Raw genomic sequence first — 23,014 nt, 5'->3', positions numbered from 1 at the left:
ATAATTGGTAAACGAAAATGAAAAACCACGAAAAAATAGTATAAAAATAATAATTGTTATTCTATTTTTACTTAAAAATAGTTATATTTACACGAAAAAATATCATATTCACAAAAATATATTATTTAACAGTTAAACATAGTACATATGTATTTATTATGCATTTTACATAAATAAAATTTGGACAACAACATACAATAAAAAATGTAAATTATTTACAATATTATAAAATGTAGGTACTCAACATGAGTTATATATTATACTTATATATATATTATAAATAATACGATAATATATTGTATGTTTAACACGTTTTGTTCACATAGTTTTTATACTTATGAATTAAAACATTAATAAAAATAAACAAATTTCTCAGTCATTAATATTTCATAGTTAATCAAAATAATAGATCAATCATGAATATCATTGGCACAATGCGTACTTGTTTAGTATAAAAGTACAAAAATAATAACCTATCTATCCATTTATTTACATTACTTTATAAATTATTTTTTTACCGATTTTTATCTTATATATTAATGGTGGTTTTTAATATTGTTAGCGACAAAAATATATAATTTATCAGTGTTTTGAGTCGTTAATTTATAAATTACAATGTACTTCTACGAAGTTAAAAATAAACTCTATTATTTAACACATCTTTAGGTAGATACATATCCATTTTAAGTAGGCAGGTACGACACTATAAAATATATTTCATATTGCGTAATATAATAATATGAATGATTAGAAAAACGATTCTAATCCACCATTATGCGCACTTAATACCCCCAACTTAAACTTACAATTTTAATTAATACCTATTAAAAAGATGTAAATATACATTACTGGTTAAGATATTTCACGTATGATTTTTTCAAATTGGATTTTATTTATAATAAATAGAGTAAAGCAATAATGGATGTAATTCGACAACAGATATCATTATACCTATGCATCGTGTTTTTAAACAGTCTTCGGCTGTATAAAATAAAAACGAAATGGTCAAACTGATTTAACTACATATTTACCGTATAGCATTTGTATATATAATAATCGGTTAAAAAAATTATTTATTCAACAATAATATTTTATAATATTATACAGAAATCAAAGGCTAACCGACTAATGTCATGTACATTATTGATCAAAATATAAAATTAGGTTTTTATAAATTGCTGTAGAAGCGTAATATTATGCGAATTGTATCAGTTACCAATATCCCGAGTTAAATTAGATACGTTTGCCAGAAAATTAAAAGGAAAATTACGTAATGACTAGCAATAACGAGCAGCAGCAACAGTAGTAGTAGTCTATATATCCGGATATCCGAAAATGCAAATAATCGAATTAGGTATATTAAAGAATAAATAAATAAACCCGGACACAACGACAACGATCCGGCTAATGTTATACGACAACTACCGGTCGAAAAATCCGAATTTGTCCGTGCAGAAATGGCAAGGAACCGCGAATGATGTAAACCTGTATAGGTGGTCCGCGATAATGACGAGTGATGATCATCACAGCAATATGGTGACCATCACGTTTAATATACATTATATTATTATTGTTTGGCGGTGTGATGGGTTAGAAAAACTTTTCCTGTTCCAAGTCGGGACGGTTGCGCATCGTGTGCCCGTTGACCAGGCTGTGGCTGTTCCGCTTGATGGTGGCAGTCTCGTAGTCGGCAGGTTTGTTGAACAACCTCGGAAGCGTGCCGGTGGCCGCGGTACCGTTGCCGTGATGCTGCGCACCGACCGTGGTCGGCTTGGTGAACGACGGCGTACGCTTGGCGGGCGCGCGGTACTCCTTCATCGGCACCGTCACGTACGGGTTCTGCTTGGTGGTGATGTAGTGCGGGCTACTCGGCAACTTCGGCTTACGACGTCTCTGCCACGCGCAGAACGCGGCGCCGGCCACCAAGGCGCCAGTCAAGAAAGACAGCAGGCACACTAGCAGTGTGGATCCGCTCGAGCTCACTACACCGGGACAAAACGAAACGTGTAAATGACTGTACGATCGCGTCAAAATATTAATCTATCGTTTTAAGGGAGGTGAGTGGGTGAGCTTACCGTGTGAGTGGTGTATATGTACATTGATAACGGTGTGTAAGGGTATGGGTGCAAGAAGTGATGGCGCAGAAGCAACTCGAGAATGTGGTGAGTAGATGGATATATTATTAGAACGAGTTCAAGTAAAAACCGTTTGCAAATGGCATGCAATTTGGTATACATTAACGATTAAATAATAAAAAAATACAGTTTTTGGTTTCAATCGTTGTCTTAATTTAATGAAATAAGTTGGAAAATTGGAAAATAAAATTATTTATTATTGTTAAATTGCTTCCCACTTTTTTCGTTGACCATTATGTTTGTTTCATTGTCTACTTAGTAAATCCGTATAAATAAGTTATATAGATCGAACAATTCGAGTCTATTCCGTAATTTAGTTTAGAGTGTCTGTTTTTTATATTAACCTTGTATATATATATATTACTATATATAAAATATATACCTACTAAGTATAAAAAACCTACTGAAAAACTGTGAAAAATACTAATGAAATCTTAACAAGAGCTGTTTTTATCGCAACTGTTTATTTTTTTTTCAATTTATATTTTAACAATTTCCTAATCACAAGGAATATCTAGGTAAGTTTATGTTTATAGGCAGCAATTGAGTATTAATTTTACATGTTCATTTTAAATGTCGGTATGATTGCTTACCGATCTCGTTTTTCTCAAAGCAAGGAATAGATTCAATGTCGGGTCCCAAGCAATGGTCAAAAGTACATTTTCTCGTACGATGTTTCTGGTTGTCCTTATCGCAAACCGACCACTCTGACCAGTCTTCCCAGCCCAAATCCATATCATGACAAGGTACGTAACACGGTTCTTGGCTTTCATAAGGACCATCGCATCCTTCAGTAGACGTACCCTTTTGTATGCACTTGCGCGTACGAGTTCTGACGCCTTCGCCACAAGTCACAGAACATTCATTAAAGTCTGTCCAACAACTCCACTCTCCTAAGGCATAATAAAATATAAAATTTTAGAATTACAATGAAAAATTTAAAAATATATAGTTATCATCTACTAGGAACTAGTTTAACTTTTATAAATAATACTTCAATAAATATACAGAGTATAATACACATAATAATACGTAGCATAAATATTTCCGATAAAAAATATTCAATTACCTTTGCATTCCTGTGTATTACAAGGTCTGGTTTGTGTGTTTTGTCCCTCACAATTATCTAAAGGACCTTCACAGGTTCGAGTCCTGACTTGTACACCACCACCACAATCAGCAGAACAAGCGGACCATGGTGACCATTCTGACCACGAGTCTTCTGAATCAGATGGTTGATCTAATAAAAAAATTACACAAATATATATTTTAAAATAATTATAAAAAAATACTTTATACTTAATATTTGAGCGCATAATATAGGTACTACATAAATTTAATTTTAGATACGATGTGCATATATTATTATACAGATAATAATTGTAATAGATAACTCACCAAGTCTGTGACACGATCCATCTTGGCACAATCTATTTTCTTCTTTGTCCTGCATAATGCTTAATGCCGAAATGTCTGGCTGCGTTCTACACGAGAACCTGTATCTTTTATGAGTACCGTTGCCCGCGGATACCCAAGGTGACCACGCCGATATCTTTTTTATACTATCCGTGCACGGTTTTTGGTTACATAGTTCGTACTCTTCGGAACACCCGATGCAATCCTGTCCTTCCTGTGGCGGCGGATTGTTACAGTACCGCGACCTTTGCCGAATGCCTCCACCGCACTTGGCTGAACATTTGCCCCACGCACCCCAAGCGCTCCAACCCGGCTCTTTTACGACAGGTGGTGAAACTGTGATAATTTAGGTAAAAAAATATAACAGTTAATAACAAAAATATCGTACGACGGCATCGATGGTCGTCGAGATGAACACTGCTAGTTACACATACCTGGACAAGGTGGGTTCGAATGGCAAAACATTTCATCGGTGTCGCGCCCTACACAAACGCGACCGCCGAATGCCGGCGCTGGATTTCCACAAGTCCTCTTTCTGACTTTTACAGCAGAACCACAACTTTGCGTACACGCTGACCAGTCCGACCAACCAGACCATTGTCCGTGTACAGTGCAATTAGTCACCTATGAGAAAAAAATGAAAGTTAATTTATGCGCGTCAATGGCGTTGTTAGTTAACGTGTAATCATGTTTATACGTGTATAAATACATACATATTATATATGTATATTGAATATAATAAATGTGTGCGTAGGATATTATAATTTCCCGGTAGTACAACTAATTTATCTGTATGATCTTAAAATAAATGTAGGTATTCACGTACCACATACATACATGTATACCTACTCTAATAAATGTTCAATAAAAGTGTTTTTCTCATTACATGGGTGTGTAACATTTTTTACTCGAGTTTAAAATAGAATATAAAGGACTGGTATCTTTATGATAACTGCACGTTGTATTAAAAAATTAGCATATAAAACCAATTTAGAAGAATATTGCTTACGTAAAAAAATCAAAATACACTATTGTAATGAACTAATGGGTATTATCTGTGGAAATGTAAAATAATAAAATTAAAAAAAAAATAGAAGTAAAACAATAAAAATTATTTGCGACAATAATTGTCGTTAAGGGTAAAGCATCTTGGTAAAAAAAATTGTTAATAGAATAATAGCCAGTCCGACAGTAGGTTTAATTAGTGCATATAGGTCTCTAGGTAGTTTAATATAAACTGGTTGCATGTCACACCTGTATGGTAGGACCTTGGCAATCGGCCCCGTTGTACTTCGGTTCGGGGTTCGTGCACGTTCTGCTCGAACACAAGCATTGGTCGGTGGATTCTTTGCCGTTTACGTTTTGTGTACACGCAGTCCATGTCGACCAGCTAGACCAACCACCATCGATTGGCCTCGACCGGTCCGGACACTTGGTAACATCCTGTCGCCAATTATGTTCCATTATGTTACCGTTTGTCGGCGGTTGACACTTGTCGACGTGCTCGTTCCACCCGCAATAGGGGTCCATCGCGTTCATGCACGCTTCCTTGCTCCGGTGCCGGCCACAGTGCTGGGCCGGTATTTTCAACACCCGATCACGAGTGCCCACGTATATCGAATCCTGTGCAACCATAACATATATGATATCGAATGAACACATAATTATTCTGTAATCGACCGCATAAAAAATATTAGGTATTACGACGTACCGTGACTTTCAAATAATGCAACGCCATGATTTGGGAACCAGAACCCTCGGGAAATATGTTCCATTCTTCCAGCGTGCACGTGACTGATGACTTTGGTAGAATAGTTATCTTTTTCACTGTTCCTTCAGTCGTGGCCACGTATAAGACTTTTAAAGATCCGTGCGGTTTGGTCGGTACAACGTCAACAGCAATGTGAGTGAGAATTTCCAATGGCTTGTAATATAGTGGGTCCATTGTGGTGGGTTGTACTGCGTTGTCCATCAGTTGGTATCTATAGAGATAGGAAACATAGTACTTGAGTATAAAACATATACGGTTTACCCACCAATAATGACTGACATATTATTATTATACCAGACACCATCTGTCCGAAACATAATATATTATATACGAAAATTAACGTAAATCAAAAATATATAAATAGTTCAAGTGAATTATATTAATAATATTTAACACATCAAAAACCACTTTTATTCTCAGTCATCTACTACTAGAAAACATAACTCAGTTATAGCCGTATAGGTATATCAAAAATTGTAAAAAAAAAAATAAAACTTGTTTGGACGAATGAAAAATGCAATTATAACTCTTGTATGATGACACCCGACTAACTCGGTCATAAATAACTCACAAAATATACTGTTATGTTTTTTAAGTTTTCTAAATCGTTAGGTTAGATTTGGATACAATTAAGACTTTTGAAAATAGTCTGCAGTGTCATTTTTCAGTATTGTACGTTCATAGAAAATGAATAGGTATAAAAAATTGACAGAATAAAAGAATAATTTAATATGAATTAGCAGATTTACATAAAAAAAAAAATGACGGGTAAACAAACGATTCGACCACCATCGAAGTTATATCGTATTTAAACTATAGGATTAAATATATGTATATAAGTATATATTGAATAAACTCAGAAACTCTAGTACAATAGGTACTTATATTATATAGGCACTACTAATAATAACAATGATAATAAATTAAATACCTCGACGAGTCAAGTATTTGATTTGGATCCTGTCTTTGGCAGTGTCCGTGGTTGAGTTGATGCGGTGGGTTATATCGTACCCACTCTGAACCAACGCTGGCTTGGTGTTTGAATGGTCCATTAAACGCTGCATTTATAGCAGTAAGATTAAAACTACACACTGCCGATCCAGCTATACCATTGCTGTACAAAATAATATCACGTGTTTTAATTTAGGTATACAAGTACTCACATTAATTCATAGGTAATAGTAAAATAAATATTAATAATAATAACGCCTATAGATAGTTGAAAAACTAGAAACTAAATTATATATGATGATTGATTTTATTTTAAAATAAAATGCTACAGTTACCATTCACGCGAAAACATGCTCTAAAGAAAATAATATGTGAAACAGACTTCTAATATTTTCAAAGAGTTTTATATGTATCTGAATACTATATAATGTTATATGTTATAAAGTAATGAATACTTTTTACATATTTTTAATATAAATTAATATTAATTTGCACTTGAGTACGAGTTTAAAATACGGTTTAAAAGTATTCTTCGTAAAACTGATTGTCTGAACGATGAGATTGGACGCAACAACCGATGAAAAGAGATTTCTAATGCTAGACGATATAGCCTGCAGGAATCGGACAACCTACTAAAAAAAAATTACAGTAATATATTACCTCGGTGTAGTAAATGTAGCGTACACCAATCCTTCGTCCGGTAGATATGTCATACCTTGAATTTCATCAAAATAAAACGGATAGTCACCGGGTAAAGAACAGTTTAAACGGGCCTTAATAAACGTGGTCCAGTTGTCTCGAAGCATAGTTTGTCCGCCCACATCGTTTTTGCACATCCTAGCAATTCTTGAGTACACCCTCTGTAAAAATTTACAATTATATTTATATATACCTCCTAAACGGTTACACATTTCCGGACCAAGCTGAAAACGGTTTATTTTCTATACTAAAATGACAATTAAAGACGTACCTTGCCACAGTTTATGTATTCCACTGCACTTTCTCTGAACAAAAAGTACACATAGGCGTCGGTCTCAAATGATCCGACGAACTGAGGCTCGTTCAGCCACTTGGCATCATAATTCTTTGTCCGCAAATACGAAGCACCCAGATCACGGACGATGGCCGAGTCTGCGCCCGAAAAGTCCATTGGGCTACCGGCAAAGTACTGACCGTTGAGCGTGATCATGGCTGTGATGTTGGACAGCGGGCTGTAAGGACACTTACCCACCCCACGTACGGTGTCGGTCACGCTGTTGGCATTTTCCATCTATTGGCACATAGAAACGTTATAACTATATAAACAATAATTATTCCGAGTATAAAAATTAAAAGTGCTCCCTCTCACACATGCACTCCCCCAACCGAGAACGATGACACACTTTCACCGTGCTTGTTGACATTGATGTATTATAATTGGCTAAATGCGCTCTCGGATGAGAATAATAATAGTATAACATTATTGTAAACTAACTCTAATCATCATAGATCCAGTCCGGGGGGGCGGCCAAAGGTAGTTTTAAAATCACATAAATAAACGTTATCAATTTTAATAATGACCGATGTTGAAAATTTTAAATTACCGTATTTATCCATGTTTAATTCTCTTAAAGTTTTATTAGGACGTATGTATAAATAAATATACACTCGTTTGTTTAAACATCGATGCAATTATCAACAAAGTAGAATGTATACAAGAATTATTTGATAACGAGTATAAAGTATACACGAAATACAGTAAATAATAAAATAATAGTTCATGTATCGTATTTTTAAACTATACTCTCTAAATTAGCAAGACGCTTTAAAATAATTATCAATACTTTGAGTACTATACTTTTCGCTGTAAGTAGCCAACCCAAAGCTCGGAAACAAAACGATTTATTAATGTATTATTACCTCTCTCCATGTGCACTGTGGTGAAAAGGCTCCGGTTCCGCATGCGAAAAGCCGTTTTCCAGTAGATAGTAGTACTTTGACATAGTTATGACAGTCGTCGACGCTCTGACCTTTTACCAGACACAGCTGCACCTTTTCCTCAGCAGCCGGCCATCGGGCAGCCTCGATCTTTTTCAAATCGTCCAAGTCCAGACGGTAAATGTTGTCTCTGTCGGTAAAAAAAAAATTATGTTAAAAAATTAAAATAAAGTCTTGACCTCTTTGTTGTTGATGTTTTTTTTTCTAATGATTAAACAACGAGACACCGTATGGGAACGGCTGTAACGCGCATAACGACGCAACACGAACTCCGAACATATGTTTGCAAATGTCATGAAAACACCGCGAGTTTTGGAATGACGATTTCGAACCCGGGCCCCGGAATCGGATTCGTGACAAAAAGGATAGTCCATCGAAAATTTCGACTCCCGGAGTCGCGGCATAGTGGAAATTTGGGAAATTCCTCGAGGCGCCAGCGCGAATTACGACCGATGCACCAGGCGCCGTGTGGGCGCATTTCAGTAAGAGAAAAAAAGAAACTGGTTTACAATATTATATATATATAGATGTATTATCGACAAACAATTTAATTTATCATTATTACATAGAAAAAACCAACTGGCGCGATATAATTTTCGTATAAATTTATTCCTTCTTTTCTCTCCCCGTTACAATCTAGAATTAGACCCTCCACCTTTCGACGGCTTATAATTCTCCGCCGTTATGATCCAGATGTGTGTGACAGGGACGATATAAAACCGTCGCCACCGCAGCCTCGACCGCCATACGGTAATTGCTACGTAGGTAGGATTTTTTTCATCGCGTTGTTTATTAATGAATTCAAAATTGGACCTAATAACAGACGTGGGTATTAAACCTCACCTGTTCTGACTATAGGCATTATAATGCTGATACTTACAGAAGGTAAATATTTTGCGACGTTATTATAATAATAATAATAATATATGAAGTGAAAAACTATTTTTTATTCAAACAACTTGAACAATATTACATGGAAATAACGCTAATCAAAAAATTATATTTGACTTTTTGATTAGATAACCAAATAACAGTTACATAACACGAAAATACAAACAACGTCAAACTAATATTTTTTATTTAATACGTTTTTTTATGTATAAATGATATTATATATAATTTAAAGTGCGTATACTTGAATTATTAAATCATATTCGTTTTATTATTTTAATACACATTTTAAATTCGAACTAAAATTAGTTCAATCCAATAAACTTCAGTAGTATAGTTTAAAAATTATAGCATAATATTCATGTTTATTCCGTCATAAAGTAATAAATTCTATAGTGGCGTTTCCGTAAAGACTATAAAACGGAATTATCGCAAGACAAACACCTATAGAATTGTATGTAGGTTTTTTAACCTACACGATTTTTCATCTATACATACAATATACGAGTCTGTATTTAGACGATTTAAAAGTGAACGGAAAATCTGTACAGGTAGCTAAATTAATATGAAATCTTTAAACAGTCGGCTGAATAATAATAATTACGACGACACGAAATATCGTGATGATCTTATTCGCTGAGGCTTCTGATTTATATTTTATACCTACATATAAACGAAGAATACGACTACTCGTGGAACAAAATAATACTCGCTCCGATATAGATAGTTTTTAATGTTTCACATAGTACGACGTCTAATGTCTATATATTCGTATGATAATAATATTGATAATTATAATTTCCGTTTACAGGACAAGTAAATTCGTTTCACGATTCTTGTCAGCAGTTAGTATGTTTATAACAAATTATGTAAATATACAGATCATCGATTATCACAAAAATGAATCATTTAGACTATCCTTGGTAATTGCTCGAGTCATCATAATTTATAATTATACACATTATTTAATCAATGTTGATTTGTTAAGATAAATATATAATATTCAGTGAATCTGTATTCGGAAGTTGTTTACGTGTAAAAAACATTTTTATGAATTTCGACTGATATAATATTATATTCCAAAAATAATTAATGTGTTTTTCGATTGAATTGAACATAAGCCCAATGCGTGTGAATTATTTAAACATTTGATGATAGTATACACTAAGTATTATTATATTTAGTGCCTCTAAATTATAATTAAAACGCTAAGAGGCATAAATAACATTGAGACAATGAAAAATTAAGTTTATATTCAGAAACAATATAATATAACGCCCAACCAGATGTTCAATAATTAAGTACGTCTTATTCTATAAACGTTGAGACATGTCTTTATTTGTGTTGGACGACCAACGCTGTTTTATTTTTCGTATTTACAGTATTAATATAATACTGAACGTAAACGAAATAAATAACTATTTTATTGATACGATAAATTCGACGGTTTAGCAATAATTACAGAAAACTGGTTTCAAAGACACATAAGTCACACAATAAATCGGTGTTCAATGGTGTAAAATAACCGGTCTTCAAAAAATTTTAAACGGCTAAAAAGCGTCGGAAAACCGGCGATAATTTAGTTTCAACCCAATCCGGGTCTGCCGACTGCCGCGCGGCAGATCATCCGTGTCTTTTAAATTTTTCCGCAGTTATAACTATATATAATATGTTATTATATACATATAATATACACTTAATAAAATAATATTATAGTAATTGACATTTACGACGCAAGAGATCATATATCATGGTATATCTATGCCTGTGACCGCACCAGTGTTGTGCGTCGGTATATGCGAAGAATAAAATATACACACGCGTACTGCCTATATATAGGTACCTGCCTACTATATACCATTGCAGATGGCATCTATTATTATTGTAGACGTTTTACGTCTGCGTTGCGCCATTGTTTCCAGTCTGTATAATATAATATAATTGTGCCCTTTTTTTATCTTTTAATTTAATTTTACATTTGGAAGGCGACATTTGTTTTGTATAAATTTCTTTCTCTTTTTCTCTTTCTTACTCTCTCTGGCCTGTCTTAAACATAGTGTCATATCAATAAAACAACGTCCGACGTTACGATGATACGTGCAGACCAGGTGTAAGTTGGATCACTAAACATACTATTTTAATTGGCTTGTATCTACGTATAAGAACCTACCAATATGGATAGTGACGATGACGTCAAATTGCTTTATTCGTATCGACGTAATTCTGTCTTCATCAGCCCTTCACTGTACCAGACAACTCTGCTGAAACTCGAAAAGAGCATGGTAATATAGCCAATATGGCCCACGAGCTGTATTAATTGTTTATAGTATTAGATTAACCACGTGGACCGGACGAGACTAAACATTTAACACATTAAGACATATTTTGTATTCACGTTTAAGTACGAATAATAACGTTCCGACATATATAATACATTTACATAGCCATATTTTTTTGTTATCCAAGGTACCAGACTAAATTCCTAAATCCTTGAGACTTTTTATCTCAACATTGCAGAAGATTTTAGTATAAGTATGTATTACCTTTACCTTTATTTTACTATTGCATTATATAATTGAAATTCAATACACATTAGATACATTTATCTGTTGAAAATTTTGAAATACAAAAACAAACAAAATAATTAAATCAATTAATTAAAAATTGTTTACTCGTCGTACCGAAAATCAGTCCTTGGAAAGCATAATAACTAAGAGTTCAAACTTCAAAGCAACGTGTTTGTATGAATGTATGCTGTTGTTCCTTTGTATGTACATAATATGGTTTTAAGACACTTACAATAGTATTAGGTATATTAACTTACTATACTACAAGATTATACGGAACTAATAGTGTCCACACAAACGTTTGGAAAAAAAGAGCTGCATGAGACTACCAAAACTAAACTGGCGCCAACTGCATTTATGACGACAAAATGTGAAATCTGATAATCCGTACAAATGACAAATATAATCCAAAATGTATAGCATAAAGGCATAAAACTAAATAATAATCTCTTGTCCGGCGCAGCGTGTCGGCCTGGATGAATCGTCTTCGTATAAAATAAAATATGTCCGGGACCTGCCGCGACGTAATGACCGGCTTCAATGCGTACTATATAACATATTACACATAGTATACACTATACATACACTAAACCTACTCTCATAAAACGTAAACATCTGGAAATAATTGGTACGCGCCAGATTGTGTACAAAATGACAATATAATGATATAATATTGTAAAGTATATTACTCAATCGCCGATCGTCTGTGGCTGGCGATTGCCCACACGAAATGCATATTATACACTTACGTGACGCACACCTATGTACGACAGTTCAAAAAAAAAAAAAAAAATACAATGGATATCGTCGTTTTTGAACGCGTACCTATTATAAACATTATTCCTGGTAGGTAAGTGCATGTATAATTTCGAGTTTTGTCTTCGGGTGTACATGTTTAATTATAATAATATAATATTCGGCTTTCAAGCGTCACCGTCGGTGCTTCGTTAATTTCTTTTCTATAGGTATTACTATAGGTACCTATTATTTAATAATTTTCCAACGTGAAACATGTTTTATAGGAGTACGCGTCGCAGTAATAATAATAATAACTACTATATAATGCATATTATTATCTACATACAATATACACTAGACGTGCATCGTAAAATAATACGCATCCATAATTTAAACAATACCGTTGAGCAGGCAGAAGATTCGATACCGTGAAAACGACCCTCTGAAATGGGCCCCACGAAAAATGAATATTTGAACTCTGCATCGAGATATGTTATTTATTTGTACAGCTAGGTAGCCTATCTTAAGCTACAACTTATAATACTTTAAACCATTATAATATTATATATAATATACACCTACGCCTAGCAGTGGCACTCGGTATAATAACTATACGCTTCGGCAACAGGTGGGATTTACCATGATACAACAATAATAATATTAGGTTCATGTGCAGATATGTTAAGCGTAGGAATAGCGTATTGTTTAATCGATCGTTTTTTCAGGTTGAAGAATAATATTGCGTTTACGTGCGGGACAATGATAAATATCGCGAGTGTCGTCTTCGTATATTATAGATACGCGTTTGTGTACATACAATATACAAGTATATCTTATAATACATTTTATATATATATATATATATATATATATTATGTAGGTAGTGTTATGTTATATCAAACAAGTGGTCGATCGATCACGAGAAATAAAAATAAAATAATGATAATCGTTTTCAATGTACAACCGGCCACGCCGAGTGGGAGTCATCGTATATTATGTATAAGTCAGTATAGGGTTTTCGGCCCACCCGATCACTGGCACTTGTCCGCGGAGAGACCGCTCATGTATATGTTCCACAACAATAGGCATCGCCGAATGCGCAGCATCAGATAACCGTCGAGAGAAGAAAAAAAACAACATTGAAATTCCATTACAAACGCACGAATTTCACTCTATAGATATATCTCTTTCTCTCTCGCCATTATAAACAAGGGATATGTTTTTTTTGACACCTATTCGATATAGCTGCTCGCACGCTGTGTCGCAATGGGACGTCATCGGATTTGTCGACCGCCATGGTAGACTCGATAAACACTCTGTATACATGATAATTATTATAATCAATCGTCGCACGTATGTAACACCGCGCATGATATAATGTGTGCCTAGTGCCAGAGTTTCGGGTATAATAAACGTCAAGATAAAATAATTGCGTTATCGATTCCGCCGTAGAGAACATAATATTTTAATATTGTGTTGTAGAGCACTGATCGGAAGGAATATATCTTCGGGGCCATCGTCGCTGTTTAGATGCACATAATATTATTGTGCGTAATCATACTGATACCGACACGTGAATATGTAGTTAGTTGTACTATAATATTATAGACACGACTGTAATGTACACGGATACGGAAGTTTAGCGGTGTTAAGACAAACACGATATTAATTAGGCACTCAACGATACCGAACCAGCCGAATATTTTACATTAAATGTGATACAGACTATAATTTATTTTGTCTTTTTACACACGTGCTGCAGGAAGATCGATAATATCGTGTCATTTTACACACCGGCGGATTTTGATAATAACTACTCAAAAATGGATAATATGAATCATTATATTATTATATGTTTATATAGGTATTTTGTTCCAATTGAGTTTTGTTTTATTCTTTTTTTTACCCATTTATAACTTATAATGGTTTTACACTAATTATACACTACTTGAATGAATGTAAATGATAGAATATACGTACCTACACACATTATGCCTAATAGATAATAAATGTTAAAATAATTATTGTTGACTTGATGGAATGCATGTAATTTTTTGGTGTTTACCACTCGACACACGAGTTAGGTTTTATATTCATTTTAACGGTTTTATGTTTTTTTTCTTTGCGTGTTGATACAATATGTACCTAAAGCAAGAAATTGAATGATCGAGTGTGTTTATTTGACGATGTCAAGAGCCTTCGGTTGATTTTGAACTCAGCTGAGTCATATAAACGAGAAAACCGTGATGAAATTGATAAAAAAAAAAAAATAATAATAATAATAAATAAATATTTATAATATTACATTCTTACGTTTTTATATAAAAAAAAAAGTAACGGGTAAAAATTACATGCCTACTACAGACAGATATTACCGTTGATTGGGAAAAAAATATGTATGGGGATAATAAATATCGATCCGTTTCACGATGTTAGTCAATTAATCAAACGACTATATTATGTAGTTACGACAAAGTATATACTCGTAAGTAAATGTATATAATATATTTAAACCTAAAAATAGGTTTTTGTAAAATATACGTAGGCCAAGGCATAATGACAATTATTATAAATCTTAGCTGTTTGATGCAAACGAGTAGCATGCACCACATGTGTACAATATTGTATGTAGATTAGTGGCATATTTACGGAAGGAAATTAGGGAGATCTTACCCCTTGACCCCCTTTCTTAGCTATTATTATCACTTTATCAGTAAGTAATATAATTCTGAGACGTTCGGTATCGACAATTTTAGTCATATCTCCTTTCTTAAATAGGCCATTGTATAGATATTTACTACTGAAATATATTATATCGGATATTTGTTATAACGCACTCACTGACCAAACATATAACAAATATAGGTACACATAGATATTATATAACATTATATCATATAATAATATAATACACAATATAAATATGGTACGATGTACCGATCTATTCATTAAAACTTCTCTAATATTATTTATATTTTATACGTATATTGGTAATTTTAACGAATTTATAATAAATGGCGTTTTTATTATGACATGAACCGACTGTTGAAATTCAACACCAATCATCTAAAGTTTCTGAAAACCGTAAATCAAGAGACGCACTAGGTTTTGCAGCCGAGTACTTTCCAAACCGCTCATTTCTGGGCCGATGGTACCTACTACAGGATAAATGTCACCGTATATTATTAACACTTCAAGACGAAAAGGAACGCGTTTTCCTATACTTGATTGTGTTCTCGTTCGGCTAAACGTGAAAAAAAAATAGCAACAGCCAAACCTTGGACGCGTATTTATATACTATTATATGATCATGACCGAGACGAATTGTGACAGCCGCTCGATCGATGTCCTCTGCTGCAGCAGTAATGCATTGTGCTCACGCAAACCGACATACAAACAGCATATTAATGGTTAACTGCATAATAATGGGGTACCTAAAATAAGTGATATTTACGAACAGTATTTGGACGATTTCTCGTCAGAATGCCTGTTGTTAAAAAAAAATGTTTACCTTGACGGCAACACGCGTCGCATCGTAAATTTATCTACATTAGACTATATACCGTATAATATTATACCTCTCAACTCTCGGTATGTATTATAATATTATCGTGATAACCCCACGTGTCTAATAATAATATACCACAAATCGAAGTAGAAAATTATTTTTTTAAATATCCTACTGCAAGAGGAATGATAAATGTCTAATCTCATTCGATAACGCACTCGGGCATATATTACGTACAATAATAAAAGGTAAGTACACTTAGGAACAGTATGCAATGTCTGTTTTCTTTCCAAGAAGCGTACAGCGCACAATGACCCCACTAGGATCTCTGTCGCGGAATACGGTTCTCGTCAAACGCGCGGTACACCGGATACGTCGTAGATACTCGTATATTACTGCACATGTACCTATATACGTATAATAATATATCGATTCCATATACGTGATTTTATTTTTATTATATATATATATTCTGCGTCTTATTTCGCGCATACCTAACCAGAGCCTAACCTAACCTACACGCGTCGTCCAGCAACTCAAAAAGTATAATATAAGACCCGGTTGCACTCGTACGTGCGGGATCGACGGCAGCAACGGTGTAAGGAGGTCGCTGCGGTACAACAACCATTTTGTACGCGACTCGGACGAACGGCTCGCGGCAGTGGCGACGACGACGACAACGACGACGGCAATCCCCGTAAAAGGCATTGGCCATATATGTACAAGGCAACACACACACACCACCTAAACCGGTACAATCGCGTACAATATATATCATATGAAACTATCAAAACGATAAAGGTTATTATTTTCTTATCCTTTGCTCGTATTCGTTTCTTGCGGAGAGCTGCATCGGCCGTTTTTACCCGCCGGACGACGTGTTACGAGAGCGTCCCCCGGGCCCAACGGACAACGACTGTCTCTTATATTTAATATTTTAATATACATATATGTATATATATATATATATATATATATAAGCAGTCTTCTCTAGGTTCTCTTTGCACGGCGACGTCTTCGTACGATCCGGTGGTGGTGAACAGATGTCAAAATACCCGCAGGCGAAAAATTCAGGACTCCCTCATTCCTCCTCTTCACGGTATACAAATTTATCGCTCGAGATGATAGTTTACAGATACCTACCTTACAGTATATGTACCTATAGATAATGTTATATCTTAGCGTGTAGTGTGTACCGATCCTGTCGTAACATGATCGTAAAACGATAACACGATTAACACGGTCAAAAAAACAATTATTGGTATTTTTAAATAACTCGTTTATATAATAATATTGTGCTGATATTATGGCATATAGAACTAAGAAACCGAATAATAAAATTAATAATATAGGTATAAAAGCGCATTATCAAAGTTGTTCATAATATCTGAATAAGTTTAAAAAATGTTTAATTTAAAGTAAAATTTACGACAAAAAAAGTGTTTTCGTAATATTTAAGTAATGAACTATAGCGAGTCGCGTGTGTGACATACGGTGTATGCCTTGTTCGGTATACGCAAGAGTTGTAATACATTAACTTTATTGGTCCAACTATCTTGCGTTTCGTATCATATATTATTATAATGGACGCTATGGGAAACGCGACGTGTTATATATACCACGCGAGTACGCGACACATAAAACCCGCTGCTTTTGTCATACCCATATAAAACTATTTAGGTATATATAATATATACTCAATAATATGATCGAAACATTTTTTTAAGTATAATATAGAATAGAAAACGGCGGGTGCGCCATAACTGTTCGGTTTGTTGAATAACTTTTTTCTTTTTTTTTAAGTGTTCACATATTATAAGAAGAAAAAACCAGCTGGACTAGATGTTATACATTATATATTATTGTATAAATACACACACGCTGTTCAAGTGGGCTGTAGACTGGATTTGTAAATTATTTCTACTGTACAAAACAAATTCATCGGGCAGTGATATTTTTATACGCTTTTTAATATGATATATAATATATTATTATGTTTGTGCAAAAAAAAAAAAAATACTAAACATATTATAAAGATATTACACTTTGTTTGGAATATAATTTTTTAAGTTGACTTGCTCTACATGACTTTGTTTATGTGTATATAAAATTATATTATACAGGTTATTAAAATATTTATTGGTACTAATTATTTTTTTTTATATCATGGCAGATAAAATATGTTAATGAATAATTATGAGTAGTGACTTCGTATTTGTACGTGTCGATGTAAGATTTTTAAAGTATAGTTAAATAATTAAATTCCTTTTAAATGTAGTTGTATTTGAATTTAAATTTGATTAAAACCATAATATTGAAAATACATTTTGAACCAATTCAAACATAATATTTATTATGTTAAATACTTGTTAGAATTAAATTTCTATAGCTAAACGGATTTGAAAATCCATTTAAATAAAATCAATTGTAACACAGAAGTGTTCATTTGAAATTAAAAACCATCGGTCACGATAAACTATTATAGGTATATACGTACAAGTGTAAGTACCAGTACTACCCATAAGACAATAAAGATTTACCAACAATAAAAAACCTTGAAATATTTTGACCACAGCTATATTATAATAGTATGCACTATTTGTGTATGTAGGTATCTGGTGTATAATTGATATAGCAGTTGTCAAATGTAAATTTAATGAATTTTTATCGTTATCTGAGATACTATAATATTGTAACAACGAAACAAGTCAAATATTTAAATATAATCTATTCTACGATAAACAATCAAGTTTGTTGAATAGGTACGGCTGTTTTGAACTGATTTCTTTTCGTTGTGGTATTACAACATCACACGTCTCTGCGTTTGTAAGTATAAAACAACGACGTTGAATGCCGCTGTCCACCACAGTGACAGAAAAGTATGAACCGAACATTTTTTTTTAATTAGCCTCAGGCATACGACGACACTCGTGTCGACACCACTATCACCGTAACTCTTTCACACACACATGTGTTTATATATATTATAGATATATAAAATATATACGACGAATGCACGAATGATGATTATCTATCGTTCCGTGTTGACCGCGTGCCTCGGTCGTCACGGTCAGGTGTTGGACTGTCTTTGATGGCGGTACAGTAAAAATACATTTAAATAGGTTTTTATCGTATTGAAAAATAATAAGTATAAGTATATATTATTTAATAAATAAGTAGTAGATTATAGTATTGTACACTTTAATAATTAAAGTAATGTCATAAAATATGGGCATTATCAAGAAACCATGAATAATGACAAATTTCTAACAAAAAATTATACAAAATCAATTTTTACCTCATTGATATTTCTTTGACCACAAGTTTTACAGAAAACTGAAATCTTGATGGACTACATAGAGAAAAATAATTTAATGTTAAAAATAAAACCAACATGACGCTATACAGTTTACTTTGTGTACTATAGTAGTGGATCAGAATAATATAATAATTATTATAATAACATAGATACCTATATATTTAAAATAGTTAACTTTACACTGTATATTCCTATAGCTGATAATTATCAATAGTTCTCAAATATTAGTAAAAAATACTATCTGAAACAAACATTACATTTGAAAATTCTTCGACTCAATCATTATATCAAAATATATCATTTAAACAGTATAAAGTGTTGAATTAACGTTTATTTTTAGCTTTTTAGTTTATATAGAAGAACATTATTAACCAACAACTATAAAGGTAGCACAAAATATTTAGCTTACTAATATGCCTGATGATTAATTTGTGTTACAAACTTTATTTGAATTATAACTACAATATCGTGGATTTTATACGACATGAAGATGGTTCATTTAATATCATGTTACTTGTAGATAATTAAAATTAGTCAACACTATGTGCGACTTAGTTATATAGCGATGACAAGGTTATTATTATTATACTTCTTAAAAAGATCTAAAAATATCCAAAAATATTTGTAAGTAAAAATATTGACAAGATTCATGAAGCATCGGTGCTATAATAAACATTCACAGAAACTGAAACTTAAGGTTGCTCAAGCGTCAAGTCAAGGAACCGGAAATCAGCCAAGAATCTGTTTTAAAATGTGTGGTGTAGTTAAGCACAACTGTTTATAATAATAAATAATAATAAAGTATCATTACACACATTATGGAGCCATGTATAAGTTACTATTTTGTTTATTATATTCAACTATTGAATATTAATAAAATATTATTATGTTGAACACATAACTATATCCGATGATTAAAGATCATCATAAATTCAGTGAAATAATCATACTTAAGAACCTGGATGTAAAATATATATATTAGTGAACAGACATTAGAACACTAATCTACTATTCTAATAACCACTATAGGTTCATTAAATAATGTAGTGATGTATTGTCATATTAAACACTAATTGTATACTAACATTCAATAATTACTTTATGTCTACATATTTATAGTAGTTGAATATATGATGCATAAAGATTCAAGGTATTTAGTCAAGATAATATAAAATGTTGGAGATAAAAATTACAACCATTTACAAACAGTATGAAAGGGATATTATAATAAAATATGTATACTATACATACGAATTTCTTTTATTGTTAAATTAAAAGTATGTATTTAATAATTTAAATAATTACTAAAGCAGTGTATTAATACAAATATGTAGTGTATTGACATCTGTCCGATGGTTGGTATTGTAATGCCTTGATTATTTTATTTTAAATAAGAAAAAGAATATTATAATGTTAAACCTGTCCAGATAACTGTTTTAACGTATTTTAGAGCAATAATATTTAAGAAATCAAAAGTTATATAGACCATAATATTATTAGAGATATCGGTAATTATAATAATTACTCAATATTACAAATATAAAAAGTATTTTTAATTAATTTGAGAATAACATTCATACAACAAAAATGATAAAAACTATATTAAAATAAATTAAATTTGTATCATGTACTCGCATAACAAAATAGAAAGTTTATATTAAAAATGCATACCTATTTCTACTATTATTAAAAGGTTTATGGCTATGAATTTTTTAATAGTTATTTTATTGAAAAAAAATACTATAACTTCCAAAACCCTTAAAAATATACGACAACTAATGAAACTAACATTGACATATAATAAATGTTATATATTAGTTATATCGATTTAAATTCTTTAGAAATACTATAGGATACCTATAGATACCACATATTTAAAAATATAAAATATATAAAATAAATTATAAAATACATGATATAATATATTATTAGTTTTAACTATTATATTATAAAATATATTTACTGTGTATTTGTATTTATTTTTCATAAAAAAAGATGCTTGTAACATTTTAAAAATTATCAAAAGTCGAAAAATTAAAATTTCATATTTATTTCCAAATGTCACTGTTAAACTATTAGTAATAAATAATAGTATGTAATAAGTTTTTAATTCTGTGTAAATACCAAAATGTAAATTACAAAATATATTTGTAAAAAAAAAACTTATAGGATACATGTGATTTAAAATGAAAAATGTATGGCTATCTACTATCTAGAATTATATTGATAGAAAGTACCTTATTTTTTCTACGGTTAAAAATGAAATTATTAATTATTAACTCCATGAAACAAACAGACCAAATTGCTAACCAGCTATATCATTTCTTAGGATTATATACCGATATAGACATAATACAAACAGTTATTAGCTTTTTTATTATTACTATTATTATTATTATTATATTGTTCGTATAATTATGTGAAATAGCATATAAAAAGCTAATGAACCCTGTTGTTGAAGCTTAGAACTAATAAAAATAAAACAAATTATTATTATATTATATTACATAATAATTAATTATTAAAATAACTATTATCATCATTTATAAATGTAGATGTAAAATAGTTACTTTTGTTTTATATAAGTTTTATGATTACATTATAACTGAAATAAAACGATTGTATCAAATTCAATTTTTGGGTTTAATCTTTATTCATATATATAATATTTATACATCTCATAATTATTTTGTGATGGGCGTTATACAGTATATTATTTTTATGTTTTAGCCTACTAAATTAGTCTTATCTATACTTACTAAAAACATTATTATTTATTACCCCGTCGAAGGTCAATAGAACCAATTGTTTATTTTATTCTCATACAATCGAACTATTAACTACAGTTCAAAATATGAATAAATATTAAACATTATACATGATGACAAATAAAAATTAAATATATATTAATGCTCTCGTGGCATATATTTTCATATTTATATAGTATAAATTGTTTTCTATTTAAGATACTCTAATAAAGGAAATGAATACGTGAGGACTGCTACTCAGTTATCAAACAAATTATACGTCACTATTAATTGTAAAACTAATAAATAGGGTTATCATCATGATTCTGTCAAAAGTTTTTACGAAATCATTGAAGTATTCGAATGTATAACTAATTTATGAATTATGATTATGGCATTACATTTAAGGATTGACGAGAAAAGCAGATAAAACACGTGCGTACAACCAGTGTAATATTGTAGTAAATTTAATCATCAATATACTATAGATAACATAGCTTAAAAATATATATAGTGAAAGTATAAGATAAACAAAATTATATTGATGTATTTACATTAAATACATTTTACATATTTTACTAAATTGGAATTCAATATTATTGAACGTATTATGATTTATATAAAAATAATATTGTATTATTATGTATTAAGCTTTTTTGTATAGGTACTTTACTTACTTATTCGTTAATTTTTATTTTATTTTTTATCAACTAAAAAAATAATAAAATACATTTTAAAAATTATTGTTTTATTTAATGTTTAATTTTAAATTATAGAGCTGTACTTATGATTGTACTCAATAAAATTTTAAAATAATCAATTTTTTTAATGTTTATGAATTACAACAGGCAACAATTAAGGCTTTATAATATTTTATTATTTACTAAACATAACTACATAGTTACAGTTTCATTTTTATAATTTAAAATGTCTTTTAAAAACACTTTTGGGTAAACATAATTTTTATTTACCACGATATATGATCTACTCGTTG

General features: G+C 31.6%; 1 protein-coding gene across 1 annotated transcript in view; it reads right to left on the bottom strand.

Moving 5' to 3' along the window:
* Positions 1 to 355: 355 nt before the first annotated feature.
* The window catches only part of LOC113553415 (semaphorin-5A), a 45,901-nt gene continuing 23,242 nt past the window's right edge, over positions 356 to 23,014 (bottom strand). Inside the window, exons 4-14 of the mRNA XM_026956733.1 lie at positions 8,173 to 8,380; positions 7,244 to 7,543; positions 6,934 to 7,133; positions 6,254 to 6,436; positions 5,263 to 5,533; positions 4,806 to 5,174; positions 3,986 to 4,175; positions 3,534 to 3,887; positions 3,205 to 3,375; positions 2,729 to 3,028; positions 356 to 1,982 (exon numbers count right to left, since the gene is read on the bottom strand). Coding sequence (XP_026812534.1) covers positions 1,591 to 1,982; positions 2,729 to 3,028; positions 3,205 to 3,375; positions 3,534 to 3,887; positions 3,986 to 4,175; positions 4,806 to 5,174; positions 5,263 to 5,533; positions 6,254 to 6,436; positions 6,934 to 7,133; positions 7,244 to 7,543; positions 8,173 to 8,380 — 2,938 coding nt within the window. The 3' untranslated portion in view covers positions 356 to 1,590. The remainder of the gene's footprint in view (positions 1,983 to 2,728; positions 3,029 to 3,204; positions 3,376 to 3,533; positions 3,888 to 3,985; positions 4,176 to 4,805; positions 5,175 to 5,262; positions 5,534 to 6,253; positions 6,437 to 6,933; positions 7,134 to 7,243; positions 7,544 to 8,172; positions 8,381 to 23,014) is intronic.

Source organism: Rhopalosiphum maidis, chromosome 2 (genome assembly GCF_003676215.2).
Source record: "Rhopalosiphum maidis isolate BTI-1 chromosome 2, ASM367621v3, whole genome shotgun sequence".
Classification (NCBI taxonomy): Eukaryota; Metazoa; Arthropoda; class Insecta; order Hemiptera; family Aphididae; genus Rhopalosiphum; species Rhopalosiphum maidis.
Note: the sequence above shows the minus strand (reverse complement) of the source record. Positions and strands in the feature narration are given on the sequence as shown.